The 26,225-nt window shown below is 40.1% G+C and overlaps 1 protein-coding gene across 3 annotated transcripts in view; it reads right to left on the bottom strand.

Moving 5' to 3' along the window:
- Positions 1-26,225, bottom strand: part of CCDC171 (coiled-coil domain containing 171) — a 3,960,104-nt gene that overhangs the window by 2,110,665 nt on the left and 1,823,214 nt on the right. For all 3 annotated transcript variants that reach the window (XM_044061288.1, XM_044061289.1, XM_044061290.1), the window contains exon 14: positions 253-420. In XM_044061288.1, coding sequence (XP_043917223.1) covers positions 253-420 — 168 coding nt within the window. The remainder of the gene's footprint in view (positions 1-252; positions 421-26,225) is intronic.

Genomic DNA, 26,225 nt, shown 5'->3' with positions numbered 1-26,225 from the left:
CTGGCTAGTAGCATTAGCATGTCCTGCACAGAAAGCAGAGCTTAGAGACTTCATACAGACTTCAGTCGCATTTACATGCCCAAAGCAATGGCATCAAACTGAGCTGTAGACAAGACATAATTAATGGTATTGAATTATTAACAACAAAATTCTTTTTGAAATAAGCTGAGTGTCATTCTCTTTTAACATTACTGTGATGAGGACAAATGTCACTAGATTTAATCGAGGAACACAGTGCCGTAGGAGAGTTACCTTCTCATTAGCCTTGTTAAGGTCTGAGGTCATGGCATCAACATTCTCCTGTAGGACTGCACAAAGCTCATGCCAAGAGAATTTACCCAGCATGCCCTCTGGATGTTTTATTAGCACGCAGCCTGCTACCAAACGTTGATATAAACTGTGGAGGAAGGTCAGCTTCTCCTGTGAGGCAAACAGATCAGTCAGTTGTAAAAGTTGAAGTACTACCTTTAACAGCAACTATTTTTTTCTTTTGAAAAACAATGTTTAAATACATAAATATATATCTAGCAGTATTCCAGCTTAAACAAATGTTGAAGTTTTGCCATTCTTTTACAACTAGACAGTATATAATAATAAACCACAATGCATATCATGTTCATTAATTAAATTTAACAAGGAAATGAGCTGTTAAAGTTGACTGGTACACCACCTAGAAAGCTATTAACCCAAATTGCATATATGGTCTACTTATTCAAACAGCAAGTTTTTACTAAAATAAATACTTGAAACAATTACATTTAGTTCCAGTGGTGTCTGCTGCATATTAATTTCTCCTGTTTTTGATTTTAACACATATTTAAGAAAATGTATTCCTTATTTCACTGTGCTTTGCAAAAAAAAAAAAAAAAAAAAAAAAAAAAAAAAAGATCTAGGTGCCCTCCAGTTGACCTTACAGTCTCAATTCCTCTGTTACAGTTGTCTGTTGTCATAGTGAAAAAATAATACAATGTTATACAGACACAAAAGGAGAATTATTTTAGACTGGCATCATTAATAACAAAGTGTAAAGACGTGTTAGCTCTGAAAAAAAGACAACTGAAATGTTGAAACAAGTTTAGCAACTCTAAATAACAGACACACCAACTGTTTAAGTATGTACATATTTGATGTGTATTACTCCATTTTAAGGAATATATTTAATCTAATAAAAAGCCATCTCTTAACAGGCTTGTAAACATTTAAAAAATTATTTTGGAATCAATATACACAACTAATGTCAGGGCATGTCCTGCTTAGTATTCTAGATTCAGTTTATCAAACCTGGCTCACTAATGATCAAACATGAAGCTTCACATTAAAACAGAATTACTCATGCTATTTGTCAAACAGAAAAAAATCTTTATAGTGGGAATGAACCACAAACACAAAAGAACCTTGACAACACGATGACAGGCACAAGTTAAAAGTGCCTACACTATAAACAGTTTAATTTAAACCTGTTCTTGCTTAACTGTGCACAGACGTTACAATCATCATGCTAGAGGTAAATGCCTAAATTCAGTCACTGCAAAACAATTTACAAAAAAAAAAAAACTATGAACTGCTCCAATACCTCCCCGTGATAATTCAGTATGTCGCCATTATGTCCTCTTTGCTTGGGCTGTGATAAACCAAGCATGATAATCATCAGTTTGGCATGAAGAGAGAGTCCCAAGTTCCAAAACCAATTTACACATGTTGAACGCAACCACAATTTTGTAGACATGCTGACTTTACAATATAGTCAGGCTTCTAGTTTCCTCCACTTTAATCATTATCTGATGTGTGTAACAATTCCAAGTGCTTCATGTGGACACAATTTAAATCCCACACTGTATCAGTGATGGAAAGAATGTTTCCTTTTTACTCAGTTGGCATACATGTTCATATTTGCTGTAGTAATCAATTCAAGATGGAGGATAACTTTGATACAAGGCTTATGCATAAGCCATCCAGATCACACCAGACTATGAAGCTAAGTAACATGTTATTCCTGAATTATCAACAATGTCTGTAGGCAAACCAATTTCATAATATAAGTAAACATGTAAAAATGGGGAGCTTAAAAAGAAATTACATGAATCACTTGCTCTGTTCAGCCATGCACACTGGCTGAGGTATTCTGTTAGTTTGGTAGGCCATGAGAATTGAAACTTGGCACAGGGATATTCAATTTGTATTTTGCCTGTTGCTTGGCTGCCATCTGTCCTAGTAATAAGCAGCACGTGTTCATAATGAGAAAAGTTTCAGTATCTAAATATATTTCGTACACACACAATCATTAACAGTTTTATATACTAGCATAAAGATCCAGCTTTTACTTAGCTTTCCTCAGATGTTTTTACATAAAAATTTAAGTTTCAAATGGGTTGATCAATACAATGAAAACAACATGTCTTACATGACTAAAACATACATTTCTACACAAACATAGGCCAATCTGTTCATAAACAGGATGTATACAGTGTTGTTTGATGAAGTCCTAAAACAGGAGACTTCTTAAACAGGAATCACACTGCAGTAAAGATATGTACACAAAGACCTGCACAAAAAGTGTTGTGGCCTGAGTACTGCAATTAGTACATTTGTTCAGTTTGTATTTCTGAACAGAGAAGTACACTGTAGAATGAAAAGAACAAAATGAGTGTTATATGTGGTATGAATTAAACTGCAGTTTCTGTGCTAAGCATCTTTCAATAACCAGTGTGTCAAACTATAGGCCCTTGTGTGGGATTTATATCGTAACTCTGACTGGGAAAGGAATGTCTGAGTGCCATCTGACAAAGTTTGATGACTCACCTTTAGGAATCCATCTGAAAACTACAGAACACAACATATATTCATTTCACTACACAAAATAAAATGTCCAATCATTTCCAGTAAAAACAGTTAGTGTTAATATGCAAAATATACCAGAAATATAGACTTCCATTGGTCAAAGTGGCCACTATGACTACTTGCAAGAAGTCTGATACAATGACAAGCTGTCTTGATAACAATAACCTTCCAGACATCTGTTTCTTATGTCTACCCTGTGTACCATTCAAGCATGACTGTTTCTTGGCTGTTTCCACTGGCTGTTAAAGTGCTTTACACTGAAAATGTTAGCCCAGGTTTGTAACACCATGGCAACATATGAACCCCGAAATAACTATACTAATTATCTGCCATTGCTGGAACACCTTTTTGGGTGTGGCTGTAGCTGTGTACCGGATTACACTAACAACAACATTAGGGTGAATACTTGCATATCTTTATTAAAATATATTTAGTGCATGAAGCACTTGCGATTATGCTCAGAAATCTAGAAAAAAAAGAAATGATTTAAGCACAAGACCCCATTTCAACAACTGTCAAGAACCCCATTTTTGTAGTTAAGATTGGGTGTCACCCTAAAATTTGAGAATACTGGTAATCAAATGAAAGCGGAAGAATTAAAAACAAATTTCTTTCTGCCTGCTGTCTACGCCAGTAAAATGCCCGACTTTATGTAATAAAACAATGTCTTACACTATCTTTCTGATAGTGCTTGCTAAGTGATTTACGGCATTCAAGGCTGGCAAAACACATACTGCTTTTACTTATTTATTTCTTAATAGTACATGTAGCAGGAAAAGCTCCATGCACAACAAAGAATTATGATGGGTTCTCTGACCATTACCCATTATTGCCTGTTCTCAACATGGACACCAAGAATCACCTCTTGAGCTACACTGTTGGTGAATTTATTTACATCCATGTCTAGAACATGTAATAAGCCAGCAACCCAATCATAATACCGTATGTTACGTGCACTGTCATTTCTTTTCAAACGTCATTTGTTGATCTACAATGTTATGCTAAACAGCATATCATTATTCCTGGGATTTCATGTGCTGGGCTACTGGTGTTGGTGTGGTACAACTGCATTTTTATCACCATAAATTTCTGCCTCTATGCCTCAGTGATTCATGTACTTGTAAATCACAGAACATGCCATGAACAGTACAAGTCAAGGACACCTTCCACACACACAACCCATTAGTCAGCTCAAGCTAAGCTGACTAAAAAGTCAGCCCTTCGTAGCTTTTATGCCAAGTGAGAGATGGAGGCTAAGTGCTGAGAGGACATTCCTAGAAAAAGAAAAGACTACTGTCCCCACAGTCATAAAACATACACAAAAAACAAGGGGAATGGAAGGAGGATGTAGCTACTGCAGCAGTGATCAAACATCTCCTGTTATGGTAAGTTTACTTACCCAACTGTACTATGTTATTCACGTTGATCACTGCTACAGTAGCCTAAGCTATACAGGTAGATTACCACATCTTGAAATGACTGGGAGGTATAAGGAGAAAGGTTCAGGAGCCCCAGGAGAATGGTCTTAGCAAAGCCTGTACTAGACCTGGAAAATGAATCTAGTTTGAAGTGCTTTGTAAAAGTATGCACAGAGGACCACTTTGCTGCTTATGGAATACTTCGAGTCCAACACTTTCCAAGAAGTCAAAGATGAAGCCATGGCCCTAGAAAAACTTGTACCAGCCTAGAGTATTTTTTTGTGGTGGAATTAACAAAAGATAATAGCCTGGGACAACCATATGACACAGGCTGTCCCCTTCTTCTTACCTTCACAAGAAATGACCAACTCATCAGAAGTTTTGAAAATTTTTTTTGTCAAGGTAGTACCAGAGCTGTCAGTGGATGTTGAAGGCATGAAGTATCCTTTCCCCCTCATTTTTGGATTTAGGAATGAACATAGGAAGATGGCTAGATTAGCTGAAAGTAAACTTGGATACCACTTTAGGCATAAAAAAAGATTAGTTTTCAAAGTAAACCCTGTCTCTGCGAAAGATGAGATAAGACTGGCACTGTAACAGCTTGCAACTCAGAAGTACTTCCTGCAGAGGTCAGCAGAATCAACAAAACAGTTTCCTATGTTAAGAGCCTCAAGTCAGTCATATAAGTTGGGAACTGGTGATTGAGGGCTCAGCGTCTGTTATTCTAAAAGTGTATTAGTTCTGGTTTAAGCACTTGGGCTTCAGGCCAGTTATTTTACATTAAGAAGGTTCATGGCCTGCTCTCTTGTGGGAGGAGAGGCTGGACTCTGCCCTTCTGAGCTGGGAATTTCTGGTTAAAGGCTTATAGTGCCTGCATATTTGAACTGTTTCTTACTGAAATTGGTACACCTTGTTTGCTGTAGCATAGACTAGATCCAAGCCTGCTGAATCTAGCTTTGTTTGTATGCTTGTTGTTGGTTTGCTTGTTATTTCTCTGAAATGCTAATTCCGCCTAAAACGCAGCTTTTCAGTGCTTCTGTGGATCCCTAGTGATATCTGCATTGCTTACTGTATTTATTTCTTTGCTGCACTTGAAAAAAAAGTTACTGTTTGTCATTTTTGCATTTAAGTTACCGGTAACACAGTCGCAGGCTACACACTCAAGTGCGCGAGCCTCCTCTGTGTATTTAAAGTAATTTAAACTCTGCGTTTCTGAAAAAAAAAAAAAATCCTTGTTTTCCCGCCTTTCTGAAATAGTCTAGTCCAGTTTTCAGGCTTTGCTGAATTCAGGACTGTGGTAAAGGTTCCTGTGTTGCCCATATCATACTTGGATAGTTAGATGGCTTCCTTGTTCACTGTGAGAGAGGGAACTCTGAGCAGCCTATCTGTCCCTGTAGAAGTGGTCCCAGCCCAGCAACTTGTAGCTCATTGTCCATTTTGGGCTAATTTCTATCCTTTTTGATCTCCCTGGTATAAAAACTGCTTAGTGCAGTTTTGCGCTTGTATACAGCTCAGCAAGCTCCTTGTGGTGCCCTGCAGAGTCCTACAAGCGGCTGAGAGACAAGAGAGAGACTTTGGACTTGAAGTATTGTTTTTGCTTGTTGTTTCCCTGAAATGCTAATTCCACCTAAAACGCGGCTTTTCAGCGCTTCTGTGGATCCCTAGTGATATCTGCATTGCTTACTGTACTTATTTCTTTGTTGCACTTGAAAAAAAAGTTACTGTTTGTCGTTTTTCCCAGGTATAAAAACCGCTTAGGGTGGGTTTGTGCACAGCGCAGCGCTGTTTAGCTGTGGTTAAACTATTCCAGGCTCCACGAAGTCTGCACTTCAGTTTTTCCCTTGAAACTTGAAACACTTCAACCCAGCACTAGAAATAAGGCAATTTAAGACTGGCACTTACTAAAACTAGCACTAGCTTACAGCTTGCACTTCAGCCCTATACTCAGGAAGTATCAGGCTCTTTACTCATCCAATCAGCAATACATTCCCAACCATCTATTCAGGCATGTTCAAGGGACAGCTTCAGGTGTGCTCTCCAGTTCAGCTGGTGAATCTGGGCATCCTGAGGCAATGTTACAATTGCCTCATGTACACAGACAACCCCCTCTTCCTCCCAACCAACACAAACATATGTGAGAGATGCAGCTACACAGCCAAACTGGAGGCTAAGCTCTCTCAACCCACGACTGGATCAACCAGTCACAAGGAGAAGGGCAACACTAGCACCACATTACCAGACTCACATAGACCAGCCATAGCTGCACCAGAAAACAACTCTCAGAAACACGCAAAAACATACTTGGAGGCTCTAAATAAGAACCTGCCTAAACAACAGAGACCTCCTAAGCATACACCCAAGCAACCCCCACCCCACAACAGAAACCAGGTAACACATACGTCACAACATCAGTGTGCCAAGCAAAAACAGCCCCTAAGGCTAAATAACACACCTAACACACTAGTAATCAGTGATTCTATCATCAGGCACACAGACGTCCCACTCACTAGACTGAACAAGGAGAAGGTTACTGTAAGCTGCCTGTTGGGTGCCAGAATCCGCCACATAACACATGCACTCAGGTCACTCCACAACAAGTACAAATATGACTCTGTCATTGTACATGTTGGCGTAAATGACATGAGAAGTACCTCCCTGGACTACATGAAAAGAGACATGTAGAAGCTCTCTGACCATGTAGCCCAGGCTGGTATGACTCTGACTCCTAGTAGCATCCTGCCCTCTCCCAAAATGATGCCAGCATACAAAGAAAAAATGATCAGTTTCAACAACTGGTTGAACTACTGGTGTCATTCAAAGGGGATCCAGTACTTGTCAGCCTGGGATGACATGCTTGACAAGCCACGTTGCTTCGCCAGAGATGGCTTGCACCTGCCGCCCCTGGGCTTTTGAATACTGGCCAAGACTCTTGCCGCCCCAATACTGCCTTTTTTAGGCAAGGCTCAAAAGACAAACCTGCCTCCATAAACAACAATAATATACAAAAACTGAGGGTAATGCTGCTCAACGCCAGAAGTCTAAACCTCAAAATGCACAAACTCAAGGCTCTCCTTAGTATGGAAGAAATCGACGTATGTGTAGTTACAGAAACCTGGTTCAAGGCTCCAGAGAGCACCCCAGCACTACCAGGCTATAACTCCTACCATACCTTTAGGTCCCAAAACCAGGACCGGGACACAAAAGGAGGGGGTGTGTCCATACTCATCAAGAACATCCACACCTCCAGGTTAGTAGCACAGCATGTGGAATCTGAGACCATCCAAGTGCAACTGACAATGGGTAAACTGACTGTTCAATTTATAGCTTGCTACAGATCTCCCACCTTGTCTCAGGACCCTCATGCAGCATTCCTGAGAACATTAGAAAGTATGAAGATTCTACCCAACACCATGCTACTGAGTGACTTCAACTATCCAAACATTGACTGGAAAAACTACTCAAGCTCAAATGCCCTAGCCCAATGCTTCCTTCAGTTTATAAACTCAAACGCCCTTGAACAGTTGGTCACCACTCCCACAAGAGGTGACAACATACTGGACCTGGTCATCACCAACATGGGGAACCTATGTTCCACACCTGAGGTAAACTCATCATTGGTAAGATCAGATCACAAACTAATCACACTGGACATCCACATCCCGACCCCCCCCCCCCAGTCAAGGAAATCAAGGTAAAAAACTTCTCTAAAGCCAACTTCACACTCCTCAAGACTGAGGTGGGAAGTTTCAAAGCTCCCAATCAAATGGAAAATGATGACCGAGGTGGGAAGTTTCAAAGCTCCCAATCAAATGGAAAATGATGACCCATCGGCAGAATCCTTTAAAAGTGCACTCTATGAACACCTTCAAGAATGCATGGACCAAGCCATCCCAAGTAAAACCAAGACCAACTCCTCAAAGAAGAGGAAGCCAGTCTGGTGGACCCCGGCCATAAATAAACTTTACAACAGAAGGAGGAAACTCCTGCAAGATAGAACAAAATCCCAAAATATGAAGGCATCTCTGATTAACATCAGTAAAAAACTGCGCTCCCTCATTAAATCATCCAAGGCCAACTTCGAAAGTAAAATAGCCAATGACTCTAAGGATAACCAAAAGGCCTTCTTTAACTATGTCAAGAGTCTAGGGGCAAACTCTCAGATATGCTCCGAGCTAGTGCATAATGGCCATAAATACACTGAACCAACAGATATTGCCAACATCCTGGCTGACAAGTTCAGTGCAAACTTCACCCCCCCCTCTCCACCAAAGGGGCTAGCACCCATCTCAGAAGAATGCGGTGCTCCAGATATCTCAGACACACAAGTAAAGTCAGCCCTTGCAAAGGCCAAAAACACAGCATCAATGGGACCAGATGATATCCCAGGTTGTGTCTTACACGAGCTTCAAAATGAACTAACCCCCCCCCATCTCAAATCACTATTCAAACTCAGCTTCTCTACAGGCTATGTACCCAAAGAATGGCGTACAGCAACAGTCGTACCACTCCACAAAGGTGGTGCCACAACTAACCCTGGGAACTATCACCCTATACTTAAGCTTGACTAGCTTGGTCTGCAAAGCCATGGAACGCATTATCATGGAGCTCATTAACAGGGACTTTGGGAACCTCCAGACACTGGACCCCACCCAGTTCGGCTTTGTTAAAGGCAGATCTTGCCTCCTGAACTTGGTCGACTTCTTCGAAACAGTCACCAAGGCCATAGATGAAGGGAAGGTGGTTCACACAGCATATCTGGACCTCACTAAGGCATTCAACACCATCCCACACTCAGGAATCATAGACAAACTCACCAGCTTAAATATCAACCCCCATGTCACAAGATGGGTTGCCAATTGGCTCTCGGACAGAACCCACATGGTAAGAGTAGCAGGTGCCATGTCTGACTCTAAACCAGTCACAAGCGGAGTCCCAAAGGGCTCAGTCCTGGGACCCTTCCTGTTCAGTATATATTTCTCTGAAGTACAGGCAAAGGCAGAGGGACTGCGGCTAACCAAGTTCGCAGATGACTGTAAATTGGGTGCAATAATTGACTCTCCAGCTGACACAGACATCCTGCAAAAGGGTCTCACAGAGACAAACACCTGGTGTCAAAGTCACGGCCTCAAGCTAAATGCCAAAAAATGCATAGTAATCCCAGTTGGGAAAAACAAAGTACCTACAAACTACCACATAGATGGGAATCCACTAAGTACAGAAGAAGTAATTAGGGACCTGGGTACCCAAGTAGATAGCATGCTCTCCTTTGATAACCACATAGCCAAAACGGTCAGGAAATCCTTCTATGTGACACACCTGATCACAAAGGGGTTCTCATCCAGATCCAAGGAGGTGATTGTGCCCCTTTACTCCTCACTCGTTAGGCCCATAATAGAGTACAATGCCCCATTTGGGATGTACCTCACTAGACACCTGCAACAACTAGAAAGACCACAGAAGTACCTCACTAAGAGGATTAAGGACCTTAAACAATTACCCTATGAAGCACGACTAAAAAAGCTCCAGCTCTTCTCAGTCGCTTACCGTCTACTCAGAGGTGACCTATGCCTGACCTATAAGGCCATGTCAAACCCTGAACTAATGGACATGCTTCACCTCAAAAAAACGAGATCCCTCAGAACCACTCATTCTAGCGACTTGAACCTATGTACAACAATAAACAGGACATGCTGGAGGGACAGATTCCTGTCCCAGTGACTCCCCTCCCTCTGAAATAGAATCCCAATCCATATTCAACAGAGCTCCTCTCTGACCCTCTTCAAGAGAAATCTTGATGAGTGGATGGGTAATCGTAAGTTCTACCCTGGGATCACTTCAGGAGCCCTGTTTACAAAGTCCCAGGTTACTAATCTAATGGGGAGGCGAAAGCCATCACTCTGTGGCTAGGCTTATAAATGCCCATGGGCAGATAGCCTAGTACTTACCTATAAACCTATGAGCTGGTTCAAATGGATCCAGTGTTAAGAGTTTCAAACACAAAATTTTGAGCCCAAGGAGGACACAATGGTTTTCTGGAAGGCTTCTTATGCAACAGTGTTTTCAAAAATATTTTCAATTATGATTGCATAAAAGAGATCAACCCATGGCCAGACATGCTGAATGGATGACAAATGAATCTTGACAGAGGAGTAGGATTGTAAACTTATACGAATACTGTAAAAGCAGAGAAACACTAGCCCTGATAGATACTGGTTGTTTTGCTGGCACCAACTAGAAAATCACTTCTATTTGCTTAAATATGATTTTAAGTATTGGGCTTTCTTGCCTCCGTTAGTATCTATTGCACATCCTCAGAAAAGAGGTGACCAAAAGGTAATAAGATTTTATCATCTAAGCACTCAGTTGTAGTTCTTTGGGAGGCATCAAACACCCCTGGATGTTATGTGAGTAACTCCAGTCTGTGAGGGGGGTTGGGATAATCAGCACTGGCCAAATCCAAAAGAAGGGAGAATACCAGTGTTGCCTAAGCCAAAAGGGAAATACCAGAATGATCTTAAGATGAGTCTTTATGAATCTTCAAAACTACTCTGGACGTCAGTGAAAAGGGTGGAAAAATATACAGGAACATTCCTGTCCAAGAAAAATTCATCTGTCTTCCAGGTCTTCGTGCACGGAGTCCTGGAACATAATTTTGCAAGTTGATTGTTTAGAGAAGAGGCAGGCAAAAAGGTCTACCAGGGGAATTCTTCACAGAAGGATCAAATCTCGCAAGACCCTCTAATTCATTTTCCATTCATGAGGGTTTGCCTTGGTCCAGCTTAGCTTCTCTGCCACACAGTTCTGCTCTGACAGAATGTAATATGTCTGTAGTATGAGACTGTAATGTAAAACTATATCCAAAGCTAACATGGCTAGTCTGCAAAGGGAGTATGACCTGGTTCCACCTTACTTGTTGATGCACTACATTACTATGGTACTGGCTGTAACAATTTGAAGATATCCTGAGGACCGAAGATGATTCAGAGAGTTGACTGCCTTGATCAGAGCAAGCATCTCTTTTACATTTATCTACTTGCATCTGTCCTTGGTGTTACAAACACCTTGAAATTTTACCCTTCTAGAAACTGCCCTTCAAGCAAAGTCCAACAGATCTGTGGTGAGACTGCTTTGAAACAGGGAGGGAGAATGGGGGATACACATTTAAGGATATTTGCTGTTTTCATCAAGTGATTTCTCTTCTGACAAACCACAGAAATGGGAATTGAAAAGACAAAGGATGTTGGTCCTGGGACCAAGAGCTGAGGATACCACTGAATCCTTCTTGTGTGGAGACTTGCCAGGGGTATCATGTATCATGAGAACCACAGATGTCATGAAACAAAATCCTGAGGTATACCCTCACAGTGACTGAAGTCGGAGTGGAAAACCTTAGAAATAGATCTAGATAGAGATCTGTTTTTCCTGTGGAAGGAAATCTCTTTAAACTGAGGTGTCAAGCTGATATCCCAGGACTTTTGTGTAAAAGAGTCAAAAAAGACTTTTGAATGCTCTCTCTTGGAATCCAAATTTGTATAAGAGATCTCTCACCCAAGTGAAAGATTCTGGACACACTGAAATACATTCTGCAAAGATAAACAAGTCATCTAAATATGAAAAAATGTAGATATCCTGTAGCTTGCAATGAGCTATAATTGGAGATGGACACAATGAACACTCTAGGTGCAGTGGATAGTACAAAGGGTAAAGTAGAGAAATGATAATGTGATCCAGACATACAAAACTTTAAGAGAAGCCTGAAGTCTGGATAAACAAAAAACAAAGTTAACCTATAAGATCATAGGAGGTAAGTAGGCTAATGGGCCCGGGTACCCTTCAAGCCTAGCCAAGAGTTTATCCCCCAAAAATAATCCTCAGTCAGCAGCTGTCACCCCTGTCAGTGAGGGACAAAGGTGAAAACCTGGGACAAATTTGTGGCTTCCCATCCACTCATCAAGGTTGCACTTGAAGAGGGTCAGCAAGGTACTGTGTTCGACATGTATGGGAAGTCTATTCCAGAGACGGGGCCAGCCATTGCTGGAACACCTTTTTGGGTGTGGTTGTAGCTGTGTACCTGATTGCACTGACAACAACATTAGGGTGAAGACTTGCATCTCTTTATTAAAATATATTTTAAAATATATTTAGGGCTATCAAGCAGGTAACGCATGAGGAGTTAGACTTACGAATATGTACCATCTATAGTAGGGCAGGGTTTGATATTGCCTTCTAGGTGAGACACAGATCACCTCTGAGCAATCTGTATGGTACTGAGTAGAGTGATAGTGATTTGAGCCTGTCCACATAGGACAGGTGTTGGAGGCCATGGATTCTCTTGGTGAGGTATTTCTGTGGTCTTTCCAGTTGGTGTAGGTGTTTGGAGAGGGACATACCAAATGGGGCATTATACTCAATTATAGGTCTAATGAGGGAGGAGTACAGACAGGTAATAACCTCCTTTTTTAAGGAAGCAATCACTTTACTTATGAGATGAACCAAGTAAAAGGCTTTTCTGACCACTGCTCCTACATGATCATCGAATGTGAGATTGTAAACCTGAGTACCCAGGTCTCTCACCACAGTTTGTGTGCTTAGGGAGTTGCCATTGATGTGGTAACCAGCAGGGGCCGTGTTTTTGCTGAATGGTACGATAATACATTTTTCTGCGTTTAACTTAAGGCCATGACTTTGTCCCCAGTTATTTGTAGCGGTGAGACCCTCCTGCAGTATGTTAACATCATTTGGGGAGTCAATGACAGCACCCAACTTACAGTCATCCACAAACCTTGTCAGCCACAGGGCCTTTGTCTTTGCTTGGACCTCTGAGAAATAGATGCCAAACAGAAGGGGTCCCAGGACAGATCCCTGGGGAACACCACTAGTGACAGGTCTTTTGTCAGAGGTGGTGGCACCTATTTTGACCTTGTGGGTCCTGTGCACCAGTTGACCATCCATCTGATGAGATAGGGAATAACACCAAGATGTGTTAGCTTTTTGATGATGCAGAGTGGGGGACTGTCTCAAAGTCTTTGGCCAGGTCAAGGTAAGCTGTATGTACTGACTTTCCCTCATCCAGGGCCTTGGTGAGTGTCTCAAAAAAGTCAACTAGGTTCAGTAGGCAAGATCTGCCCCTGACTAATCCGAATTGGGTGGGGTCAAGTGCTTGGAGATTGCTTATGTCCTTGTTTATGAGATCCATAGTAATATGCTCCATGGCTTTATAGATCAAACTTGTCAAGCTAATGAGGCGATAGTTTCCCCGGTCAGTAGTGACACCACCTTTGTGCAAGGGGATGACAATGGGGGTTCTCCACTCTGCTGGAATGAAGACTGTATTTAGGAAGTGGTTGAACAAGGTGCTCAATGGCGAAGCTAGTTCTTGCTGGAGTTGGTGCAGAATACAGCCTGGGATACTATCAGGTCCCATGGAAGCTGTGTTCTTTGCCTTGGATAGGGCCTTTGACACTTGAATTACGGAGATGTGAGGTGTGGGACAGGTATCGGGGATGTCAACTGGGCCTTTGGGGGGCGATAAGGGGGTGAGGTTTGTGCTGAATTTATCAGCTAGCAGGTTGGCTAAGTCAGCAGGATCAGTTTAAGTGGTACCATTAAGTACTAATTTGGAGCAAACATGGGCTTTGCTATGGAGGTTCCTAACATAACTGAAGAAGGATTTGTAGTTTCCCTTTGTTTCAGAGGCTAGTTTCAACTCACAGTTGGCTTTGGAGGTTTTTAAAGCTGGGACCCAGAGGATGACAGCACTAAAGAGAAACAGCGTACAAAGGGTAGGTCCATATAAAATCACGTTAGCTAACAGATCTAATAGACTGCCTCTCCCTCTCTCTCTCTGACGCCTCTGTGCGAGTCATAGTGCTATTCCTTCCACAGGAAGGTTATCAGAGAGAAAGTCTCCAAGATCAATTACCTAAAGTGCTTTTATTTGGACTAATTCTTTGCAGGTCTGGATGAATAGGGCTGTGATAATAACCCTCTTTTAAATCTAGAGTTACCAGGAAACTTGAAGAAAGAAAGAAGACAAACAGGTTGTAAAGTGATGTTATTTTGAATATAAGCACCATCATAAATAAGTCTATGAAAGAAAGATCCAGAACTGATCTCCAAGCATTTTCTTTCTCTGGCACTAAAAAAAATCCTTGAATGAAAATCCTTACCCCGGCGAAGAAGGAACTGATTCTATCACACCTTTGGACAGCATGTGATGAAGGACAGGTAGAAATGAAAGAGTCTGATGTACGAGGGATTAACCCTGGAAAGGAGGAATCACCTTTCACTGCCTAATTTTGATGAACGATTTCCAGAACCCATTTGTATGAAACTACCTGTTTCCAAAGAGAAAAATGGATATTCAGACTTTCTGAAAGGGAAATGGGGCGGCAAGGGTTAGGAGGAGGCAGGGAGGGACAGGCTTGATTAAACAGCCATTCTGACTTGTTGGACTGTCCTTCGTTTTGGTAGGTTCCAAAATTCTTTTTGAAACCTCCTCGCCATTTTGTCTTAAACTTCTGTTTACTTGAATTTTATTGAGACTGTTGAAAATTGGATGAGGGGTAGTTTTAAGTTAGATAATGCCTGTAGGAGCCATCAATTTAGGGTAACTGTTCCCTTCTGGAAGGTCAAACTTCATGTTTCAAGATATACATAGTTTTGTGCATTTGTTCCAAGTTAATAGGGGATGAAGGTTGTTTTGTATTCAATTTTTTTTGTTGGACGGTTTTCATTATAACAAAAAGTCTTGAAAAATGTAACAGGTTCAAATGGAGATGAACAGAAACTGTACAAAAGATTAGCCTGCTGAACATTAGTATATGCATGTAATAGAAAAGCTGAAAATGCACATTCAAAAAAACCTGTCCTGTATAATAGGTGGGAGCAATAGCTTTTTATCATGACGGCTGTGCTATCCATATTATCCTGGAATGTCAATGGCCTTACAGGTGTAGATAAAAAGGAACGAGTATTGAATCATATTAAGAAATGCAGACTGCCAATAGTAATGCTGCAGGAGACAAATTTGGAAAGAAATAAGCATATGAATTTGACAAATGGGATTTCAGAATGGATATTCAGCAGAATATCAGACACAGAGGAAAAGGGCAGTAATTATACTAATTGCTAGTGCAGCTTCAATAGTGATAGATGAGTTAAAAAGACAAAAAATTTAGATTTGTGGTAGTAAGGGTCTATTGACAAGGAAAGAGGCTTACAATGGCATGTATTATAATTCCACCAAAAGCTGGTAATACGGAGTTTAACAAAATATTGAGAGAAATAATCAGCTTCCAAGCAGGGATTATTATTTATACATGGGGATTGAAATTTGATTTGCAATAGTGGGGCTGTATCTGAGGACCTAGAAGGGACAACATAACAAAAGAGAGATGATTTCTGAAGAAATTTATGAAAATATTTGGTATGGGAATGTGAATTCAGTAGTAGGAACTCAGACAGAATTGACATCCTATTCTCCAATGTACATTAACTGTACCAGACTGGGCAGACATATTTCACAGGAACATGCCCATTTAATTAAAAGCTTCTACACACATCAGTAACCATTTCTGATCAAGCACCAATAAAAAATAAGATAAAAATGAAGGTAATGAAGCAAAAATAAGACACTTTTACTCACAATTACTCAAGTTATTAGGGAAGACAGAAATACCTTCAGAAGTTATAGCTAGTGACTGGAATAAAATTAAAATGTAGTTTAAAAACAGGGTCAAAATAAAAGAGAAATATATGATTAAGAAAGAATATAAATTATTTGGAGGGGCTGACAAAATTTAAAGTATTGCAGAATAAGGGGAATCTCCCAAATCAACAGAGGAGAAAATGCAGAGTGGTGAAGAGAAAATAAGGGAATATATGGATAATATGCATGAGTTTAGAATGTTTACAGTTAAGCAACTATTTTTGATAACTCCAGAGCACAAAACTTTTAGCACAATGATTTAGGCAGCAAAGCAATGAAAGGGTTGTTGCCAAACCTAGGGAATCTATAACAAGAAAAATAACCAGAGATCCAGTAGAGATTGTATAGACATGCAGGAAATTTTATGAAAATGTATATAAAGCAGAGAAATGTGAAAATCAAAAAAAGAATACAAATGGTAACATTTATGGAAGACTTAATTATGCCAAGGTTACAGAGTCTCGACAACTAACAGTTATGCTAGGAGGTAAGATAAAAACAGTGGTGTTATCAATCTTCAGGAATGTCTCCAGGAAAATATAGGATTCCTGTGGAAGCTTGGAAATTAAGAGGGAAGAAAGTGATAAAGATCTGGAAGATTTTATTCAAGAGTATTTTAGTTAGAACTGCTTCTCTCTGCACAGCTGCACCTAGCTGTGATCTGTATGGTCGCTGATATCTAGCAATGTAGTGGCCCCTTGTAATATGTATAGATGTCAATCTCTCACAGTGTGTTTCCCTTAAAATACCCTTACTGTCTAGACAGATTTTTTTTTTTAACTACTAGAGCATCTAGTTTGCGCATAGCTGAGCATTGCTCGTCAAGTTCCTTGCCTTATTGACCTATTCAATATTTAAATTTCCCTCACTCCTCCCTAGTACATCAGTAGCTATGGATATCCATTTCCTGACTCTCTGTGGCCAGTCTGGTTCAGAAAGGTAATTCTGAGGCACTGTAGCCATTACCTCATGTATACTGACAACCCACTCATTCTTAATAAAATAAATAAAGTATGTGAGAGGTGTAAAGACACTTGAATGCTGAAGGAAAAATGATCTCATACACCCAAAACTAATCCTGCAGAGGTTGCCAGTGATACTTGCACCATGCCTACTGCACTCAGTAAAGACCCTACACATAAAACTACTTATGCTGAAGAACTTACAGGTATCCTTCCTAAAACAATAAAACCTTTGGCACAGCACAATCAAAAGAATGGGTCCTTAGACATAATGCAAACACTCCATTAAAACTCTACCCACAGATACAGATAGTAACACTGTATTCAATGCCTCTACTGCTAACCCCTTAAGACAAACCAGTGCACAGCTAAATTTCCTGGCCATTAGTGATTCTATAGTGAGGCAAACCAATGCCCCCTCACCAGACTGAGTAAGGAGAGAATCATAGTTAGCTGCCTTTCCAGGGCTAGGATCTATCATGCCACTCAGGCCACTGAACAACAGGTACCAGTCTGATTCTGTCATAGTCCACGTGGGCGTTAATGACCTGAGACTTACCTCCCTTGACTATATGAAGTAAGATATGATTGAGCTCACTGATTATGTGTCTCAGGCAAGTATAAGCATAGCACTGAACAGCATACTACCTTCTCCAAGGATGATGACACATTACCAACAGAAAATGATTGATTTTAATAATCTCAAAAAAATCAAAGAGGGTCAATATTTGAAGGCCTAGAATGACATGGTTGACAGACCATGACACTTTCACAGGAATGGTCTTACACTTGTCCCCTTTAGGCTTTTGGATATTGGCAAAGGCCTTTTCCACACCCATAGTGCCTGTTTAAGGCAATACCAAACTGATAAACCTTCTGACTTAACTGAACCTATGAAGGAATACATGAAGGTGGTACTGCTCAATTCTAGAAGTCTATCAAGAAACTCCGCTCCCTGCAAGTCTTCCCCGCCCTGGACAGTGTAGATATCTGTGTAGTAATGGAGACATGGTTTAAAGTTGTGGAGAATACCCCAGCAGTGCAAGGTTATAATGCCTTTCATGCCTTTAGACCAGCTACTGCACAGGAGGGACTTAAAGGTGGTGGAGTCTCAGTCTATATTAAAACCAACCTCACAGGCAGACTAGTTAAAGTGTATGAGCCACTGGAACTCATACATGTGCCACTCACAATAAACAGGGTCTCATGCCATATCTTTGCAACCTATAGGTCCCCCTCCATGTCCGAAGAAACCCATACCACCTATCTCAATGTATTAGAGTCCCTCACCATTCAACCCAATACAATACTCATGGAGGATCTCAAATACCACTCTACAGATCAGGAATCCTAACACCACTTCTAATGCACAAGCCCAGTGATTCCTAAACTTTGTTAATACCAACAAACTGGAACAGTCAGTCCATTCTCTTACCAGGGGGGTACATACATCCTTGACAATATACTCACGAACACTGGATGTTCTTCATCCAATGTAATGTCTTCACTCGTCAGATCTGACCATAAGGCAGTATCGCTTGAAATAAAATTTAAATCCGAGGATCCAGCGAAACTACTCACAGCTACACATAGCATGAACTATTCCAAGGCTAACCTCTATCTACTAAGTGGCACCTTGGCTAAATTCCAAGCACCCGCAAACCAAGTAAACACCATAATATATGATGAGCTATTTACAAAATCTATCTACAGCCATATTGATAGAGGTATAGAGCAAGCTGTGCACACTTGTATCAAGAATAAGAGAAACTCAAAAGACAAGCCACCCTGGTGGAATCATATCATCAATTGGTTATACAAAAACAAAATCTCGGCCAAATATAGGAAAAACAAAGCCATTCATACTAAACATCCCCTGACTAATCTAAACAGGCAGCTAAGGTGGTTAAATAATACTTCGAGGACCAAATATGATGAAAAAAAAATTGCTTTGCAGGCAAAGAACAACCACAGAGCTTCCTACAGCTAAGTCTGTAACCTCAGAGGAAATATGCAACAATGAGCAGAACCTATTGCAAATGGTATCACCCACACTGAACTGGAGGCCTTTTGCCAGCATTTTGACTGACAGGTTCAGCTCAAATTTCTCCCCCCACTCCTCCCCAATAGTCCATAGTTAATACCACATACCACAATTCTCCAAATAATTACTAGGAAACAGGTAATCAATGCACTTTCCAAGGCCAAAAACACTGCATTGATAGGCATCAATAATATGCTGGGATGCTTAATAAACAGCATGAAACATGACCTCTCTGGTCCACTTGAATCACTTTTCAGCTGGACCCTACAGTCAGACTTTGTGCTCAAGGAATGGAAGATGACTACAGTCATTCCTCCTGCACAAAGGAGGTCAAACCACTGATCCGGGTTGTGATGCCCCTGCACTGGCCCAGTAATCAAGGCGCCTCAATCCTCACCACTAACACCAGTGAGGGACATGCACATTGGGAGGATGACAATTACACACACCGTAAAGTACAATATCCCTTAAGATCACCCAGAAATCACAGTCAATCTGGGGCTGGTTTCTCCCTATCTCTCTCTCCAGATCCTCAGTAAGACTCCCTACTGGCACAGCTATAGGGTTCAGATCTCAGCCGAGTGGTCAAGCCAAAACCTCCACCACCCTCTCTCTCCAACCAGTGCTTTGTGTCCCTGCCCAAGTAGCTGACACGCACACACACACACACACACACACACACACACACACACACACACACACACACACACACACTTAGAGATTTGATTTATATACAAACACACAGACACTCCTGGTGAAGGCTAGCACAGGTTCACCAGCTATGCCCCCTTCTGCCCAGACTATAAGGTAGTAATCACTGCCACAAACCACCCTTTATCACCTACTATAAGGCCATTCCCAAAGGGTGACCAATTTTACTGTGCAATGTTACAATTTTCCAAATGGTAAGTGTGACCAACAGCAAGGCTATTTAAGAGTGGAAACAAATAAAGCACGGACAAGTGCCGAAAACAGTCCAACTTCAACCAAAAGGCACTCGAGAAGAACAAGAGGCTTGACTCCTTAGTTGTGCTTCAAACACTTTAATGTGACTCACAGCACTCCAAAACACGTATCACACAAACGCCAATTACAGAACACAGTGCGTTTTCGTTTCGTATAACTTCTTCTGATGTGTAACTGAATACATAATGGTTCCACCCCTATCTTTAAATATGCTTTAGGCTAATTACTTAATAAAACATTTAAATACTATTTAATAGGCACTTCCATAGGAAACAACCTAAACATTTCTACTTAACATATAAAAACAACATCTATAAAACGCATTTTAAAAACTACCAATATATGCATAATACCTAAAACCAGCTTAACAACCTAAATACTATTGTAAATGCATTTAAGATACATAAATAATACAAATATAATAATTTAATACAATTCATAATCAGCAGGAGTTAGCACCATCTAGTGTTCAAATATAATTTTTACCTGCAGATACTAAAAAATGCACAGTCCCTTCGCATGATACAAAATATAAAAAATTCATATATCCTCTACCTATTCAATGAGCACAATTCAAACTTATAATAAAACATAACATTTTTTAGGTATCTATAATTTAGCTGCCCTCATCTTTAATACTGGGGCAAGGGAAACAGCGTCATTTAGTCCTGGGGATTTATTAGCTTCCAAGAACAACTGCCACAATAGTTCTACATATTCTATAGAAGTTTCCCATAGTCTGCCCCTTATGTCTTTCTCCACTATTTCTAATACAAAAAAGTTAAAATCTGCCCCCTGGCAGCTGATTTTGTGTCTATAAAGTGCATTATGTGTGCACTTGTTCCTAATTTCATAATAGTGCTCATATATTCTATTTTTCAGTTTTCTTTCTGACTTTCCCACATAAAATGCGTCACAATGGTCACACAACCCTATATAAACTATACCACTAGTTTCGCAATTTGCAAAACACTTACTTTGGATCAGGAAATCTCTACTTTTAATATAAATAGTTCCTTTTGTGCAAATATGTGAGCACTGTGAACATCTTCCACACTTAAATGTTCCAACTTTTCCTTCCCTTACTATATTCGTACCATTTTTGCTTTCTAGAATTGTCTTTAAACTCTTTCCCTTTCGATAGGTACATTTCAGTGGCTGTACAAACAAGCATTCAAGGTCAGAAATTTCACTAAATCTATTCCATTCTTCCTCTAATATTTTTCTAATTTTTATTGCTTCACCACTAAAATCCAACAAAGTTACTTTCACCTTCGTATTTGTCAACTTTTAATTCATCATTATTCCATCTTGTTCTGTTCCCAAGGATAGGTTTAAATTTGTCATTTCTTCCTATTCTAACCTCCTTTTCTATTGCCTCAATAAGTCTGATTGGGTATCCTCTATCTCTAAACATATTGCGCAGTAATGTACATTCATCATTAAAATCTGATTAATTCGAAGTCATCCTGCTACCTCTTACGAATTGCCCCTTTACTATTCCTTTTTTCTGGTGGTAGGGGTGCGCACTGCTATATGCTAAATATGAATTAGAAAAAGTTTATTTTCTATAGATTTTTGAAAAGAATTCATTTTCTCCTTTCCCTATCAAGATGTCTAAATATTTTAAAGTATTCCTATCACTCTGGTAAGTAAATGTCAGAAAACTGGTTGAACTAGAGATGTAGTTAAAAAAAATATTAAATTCATCTTCTGAACCTACCCATAAAAAACACATGTCATCCAAAAAGCGCCTGTAAAATTTCCAACAGTGTTTAAACTCAGAATTAATAATGTATCTGTCCTCCCAGGCTGACAAAATAATGTTGGTGTATATGGGAGCACATCTTGCCCCCATAGCTACCCCCTGGATTTGTTTAAAGAACTCGCCTTCGTAATGTATATAATTATTACAGAGAACTAGGTCCATTAATGTTAAAATAAGGTAAAAATCATTCTTACTGAATTTTGCATAATTCACTAATGCTTCTTCAAACCATTTCATTCCTTCACTATATGGTATAGAAGAAAATAGATCCACAATATCGATTGTGATAAAAATAATATTCTTATCAAACATATCCTGTGTTAGATTCTGTAGTAAATCCCATGAGTCTTTCACTACACCATTACCCTCCATTGATAGGTCTTTTAATTTAACATCAAGCCATCTGGCCAAGGGTGCTGTAACAGAACCTTCGGAGGCTACTATTGGTCTCATTGGGGGATTTTCTGCATTTTTGTGAACCTTCGGGACTCCAAATATTGTGGGGACTTTAGGCTTTTCAACATGTAGGTACTTAAAGGTTTGGATATCAATTGAACAATTGAACCTTCCAAAAGTTGTTCATTAAGGGCTAAGTATATTTTTTTATTACCTATGTTTATTTCATTTAATGAAGCCCTGGCATATCTCTCTGTATTTTCCATTAATTCCATCATTTTCGCTTCATAAAAGATTTGGTCCATAATAACAGTGCTGCCTCCTTTATCAGGTTTAATCACTCATTGATTTATCACCCCGTATATCTCTTAATAGATTATTTTCTTCCTTGGTAAGATTAAATGAAATTTTGTTCTTGGGGAGCTCACCCCTTAGCTTCTTTTCCATAATGACCTCAAATTTTTTTTAGTTGCGGGTGTAAGGGAGGGTTAAAAGTGCTCTTTTTCCTTAACTCCTCTGTTCTATGGCCATTAGAATCCTGTCCTTGGAACAGGAGTTCAAAGTTTTTCTTTCTTAAAAACAATTTTAACTCTATTAATACCTTACTAACATCAGCTTTCGTATTAGGGACAAATTTAAGTCCTTTAGAGAAGAGTGCAAAGTGGACTTCACTAAGCTCTTTATTACTATAATTAAATATATTATAGCCTTTATATTTACTTACATGTCCTTGTACTGAAATTAACTCTTGAGAATTATCTTTTTCAATTTTCTTATTGTCACATCCTACCACTGTTGAAAACCTTTGTTGTTGTTGCTGTTGTTGTTCACCCCCCTCCCCCCATATTGATATTTTTTTGATAATTATTTTTTATTCTTTCTGATCTCCTTAATGGTGGGAACTCAGAGTAATCATTAACATTGGCTAACTCCTCCCTAGTATCTTGTGGCTCACTCATGGGGTGCTCTTTTTGGCCCCAACCATTCTCAGACATATAGTTTTGTCTATAGGGATATTCTCTTGGTTTTGGGTAGCACACTTTTTCCTTATATTCTTTTATATCCCTTTCTAATTTTCCTTTCGTACACATTCCTAATACTCTTTTCAATTCTTTGTAATGTTTCATAATATTTCCTTTGACTTCCCTCTATAGTAAATAGCAAATCTTCGGTTATTTTTGAATTAATGCTTTCTATTTTACCCTGTAAACTTTCTATTTCTCTCTCATTTTCTTTAATTATAGCTTTCAGTATATCAAACCCACAATTATCAAAAATGGCAAGTAATTCAAAATGGAACTCACTACCTTCCTTAACTTTATTAGGATATTTGCAAACTCGTAAGCCTTTGGGCACAATTTTTAAGCTTAAACATTCCCTCAAATAAGCATTTTCCAATTCAATATTTTTATATTTAAACAGTAAGTCATCCAGCATTTTAACATTATAATCATAGGAAATATTTACATCACTTTCCTCAAGATAGGGGTATTTTTTTACCATTGAAACTATATTTCAAATGCATTTTACTAGCAAAATAGGTTTTGTACCTCTGTCCATTATGTTTATTTCCTTGTATTCCATTGCCATCATCTCGGTGACTCATTGCACCAATATTGTCGTCGTTCGAGGATGTCCTAAAAATAGAAGGAATATCCTGGTCTGAGGTGCCTGGTATGTTGTCTGAAAAAGGTTTAAAGTTGTTTCCCAATAGCACTCCTGTAGCTACACCTTTCGCGCCGTTCGCGCTGTTCACTCTCCTCAATAAAACTTCCTGGTTTCCTGGCACTCCAGACAATGACGTCGGCGATGGGTGGGCTGTGGGCGTCAACAGCTCGATTAGCTGTGTTAACTGGTAGGATATTCTGTCTATCTTATCAGAGTTGCCGCCTCCCACCTCAGAACGAAAAAAAGTCGCTGATGCCTCCTCCACTTCCATACCAAAGAACTCGAAACAAATAAAGCACGGACAAGTGCCGAAAACAGTCCAACTTCAACCAAAAGGCAGTCGAGAAGAACAAGAGGCTCGACTCCTTAGTTGTGCTTCAAACACTTTAATGTGACTCACAGCACTCCAAAACACGTATCACACATAAACGCCAATTACAGAACACAGTGCGTTTTCGTTTCGTATAACTTCTTCTGATGTGTAACTGAATACATAATGGTTCCACCCCTATCTTTAAATATGCTTTAGGCTAATTACCTAATTAATAAAACATTTAAATACTATTTAATAGGCACTTCCATAGGAAACAACCTAAACATTTCTACTTAACATATAAAAACAACATCTATAAAATGCATTTTAAAAACTACCAATATATGCATAATACCTAAAACCAGCTTTCTGCCCAGACTATAAGGTAGTAATCACTGCCACAAACCACCCTTTATCACCTACTATAAGGCCATTCCCAAAGGGTGACCAATTTTACTGTGCAATGTTACAATTTTCCAAATGGTAAGTGTGACCACCAGCAAGGCTATTTAAGAGTGGCCTGTACAGTGTCACCAAATACATATGCAAGTACGCTAAGAGCTTAAATATCTCGAAACAAACCAGCCATTAGACCTAGTCATTACCAACGAGTGACCGGTGTTCCACACCTGAAGTCAACTCCTTGTTGGTCAGATCCGACCATAAGCTAATCCCCCTAGATATCCGCATTCCGCCCCTACCCACCATTAAGGAAACCATGGTAAAATATTTCTCCAAACCCAACTTCATGCTTCTTAAGATAGAAGTAGCGAACTTCATGACACCCATGCAGATGGACAATACAGTTACGACTGCTGAACCCTACACAAATGCACTCTATAAGCACTTACACGAGTGCATGGATCATGCTCTCCCAAACAGAACCAAGATGCTATCCTCCAAAAAAAAGGAAGCCAATATGGTGGTCCCCTGCCATAAACAAACTCTACAACAGAAGGAAGAAACTGTTGCAAAAGAGAGTAAAATCACATGAGTGGAGGAGCTCCCGGGTCAGCCTCAGTAAGAAGCTGAGATCCCTTATAAGATCCTCCAAAGCTAGCTATGAAAACAAAATCGCCACTGATTCAAAGTGCAACCACAAAGCATTCTAAAGCTATGTCAAGAATCTCAATGGTAACACCCAGATCTGCTCTGAGTTACAGCACAACGGCCCGAAAATTACAGAACCAACTGATATTGCCAACATCCTGGCAGACAGGTTCAGTGCTAACTTTACCCCCCCCCCCCCACACCCGCTAAAGGGCCCATATATATACAGGAAGAATGCAGGGTCCCTGTAATCACATCTATGCAGGTAAAAGCTGCACTCTCTAAAACCAAAAACACAGCATCCATGGGACCGGACAACATCCCGGGCTGCGTTTTACATGAACTTCAGAACGAACTGGCTTCCCCACCTAAGCACCATGTTCAATCACAGTCTCACATCAGGCTTTGTGCCAACTGAATGGCACATAGCAACAGTTATCCCACTCCACAAAGCAGGAGCCACCACTGATCCTGAGAACTATCGCCCTATTAGCCTGACGAGCCTGGTCTGCAAAGCCATGGAACGTATCATCATGGAATTCATAAACAAAGACATTTGTAACCTCCAAACTCTGGACCTCACCCAGTTCAGGTTTGTGAAAGGCAGATCATGCCTTCTGAAACTGATTGACTTCTTTGAGGCAGTCACCAAAGCCGTAGACGAAGGTAAGGTAGTTCACACAGCCCATCTTGACCTTGCCAAGGCTTTCAACACCATCCCCTATTCTGGAATTACAGCTAAACTCACTAAACTAGCTATAAATTCCTACGTCACAAGATGGATTGCCAACTGGCTCACTGACAGAACCCACACTGTAAAAGTTGCAGACTCCAAATCTGACTTCAAACCAGTGACAAGTGGAATACCACAGGATTCAGTCTTGGGACCTCCCCTGTTTGGTATCTACTTCTCTGAAGTACAGGTTAACACAGAAGGCCTCTAGCTAATGAAGTTCGCAGATGACTGCAAACTAGAAGCCATAGTAGAGTCCCCAAATGATGTGGACATCCTACAGAAGGGCCTCACTGAGACAGATGCCTGGTGTCAGAGGCATGGCCTCAAGCTCAATACCAAAAAGTGCATAGTCATCC

The sequence above is a fragment of the Protopterus annectens genome, chromosome 2.part0 (assembly GCF_019279795.1).
Source record: "Protopterus annectens isolate FY-2018-M chromosome 2.part0, PAN1.0, whole genome shotgun sequence".
Lineage (NCBI taxonomy): Eukaryota > Metazoa > Chordata > Ceratodontiformes > Protopteridae > Protopterus > Protopterus annectens.
Note: the sequence above shows the minus strand (reverse complement) of the source record. Positions and strands in the feature narration are given on the sequence as shown.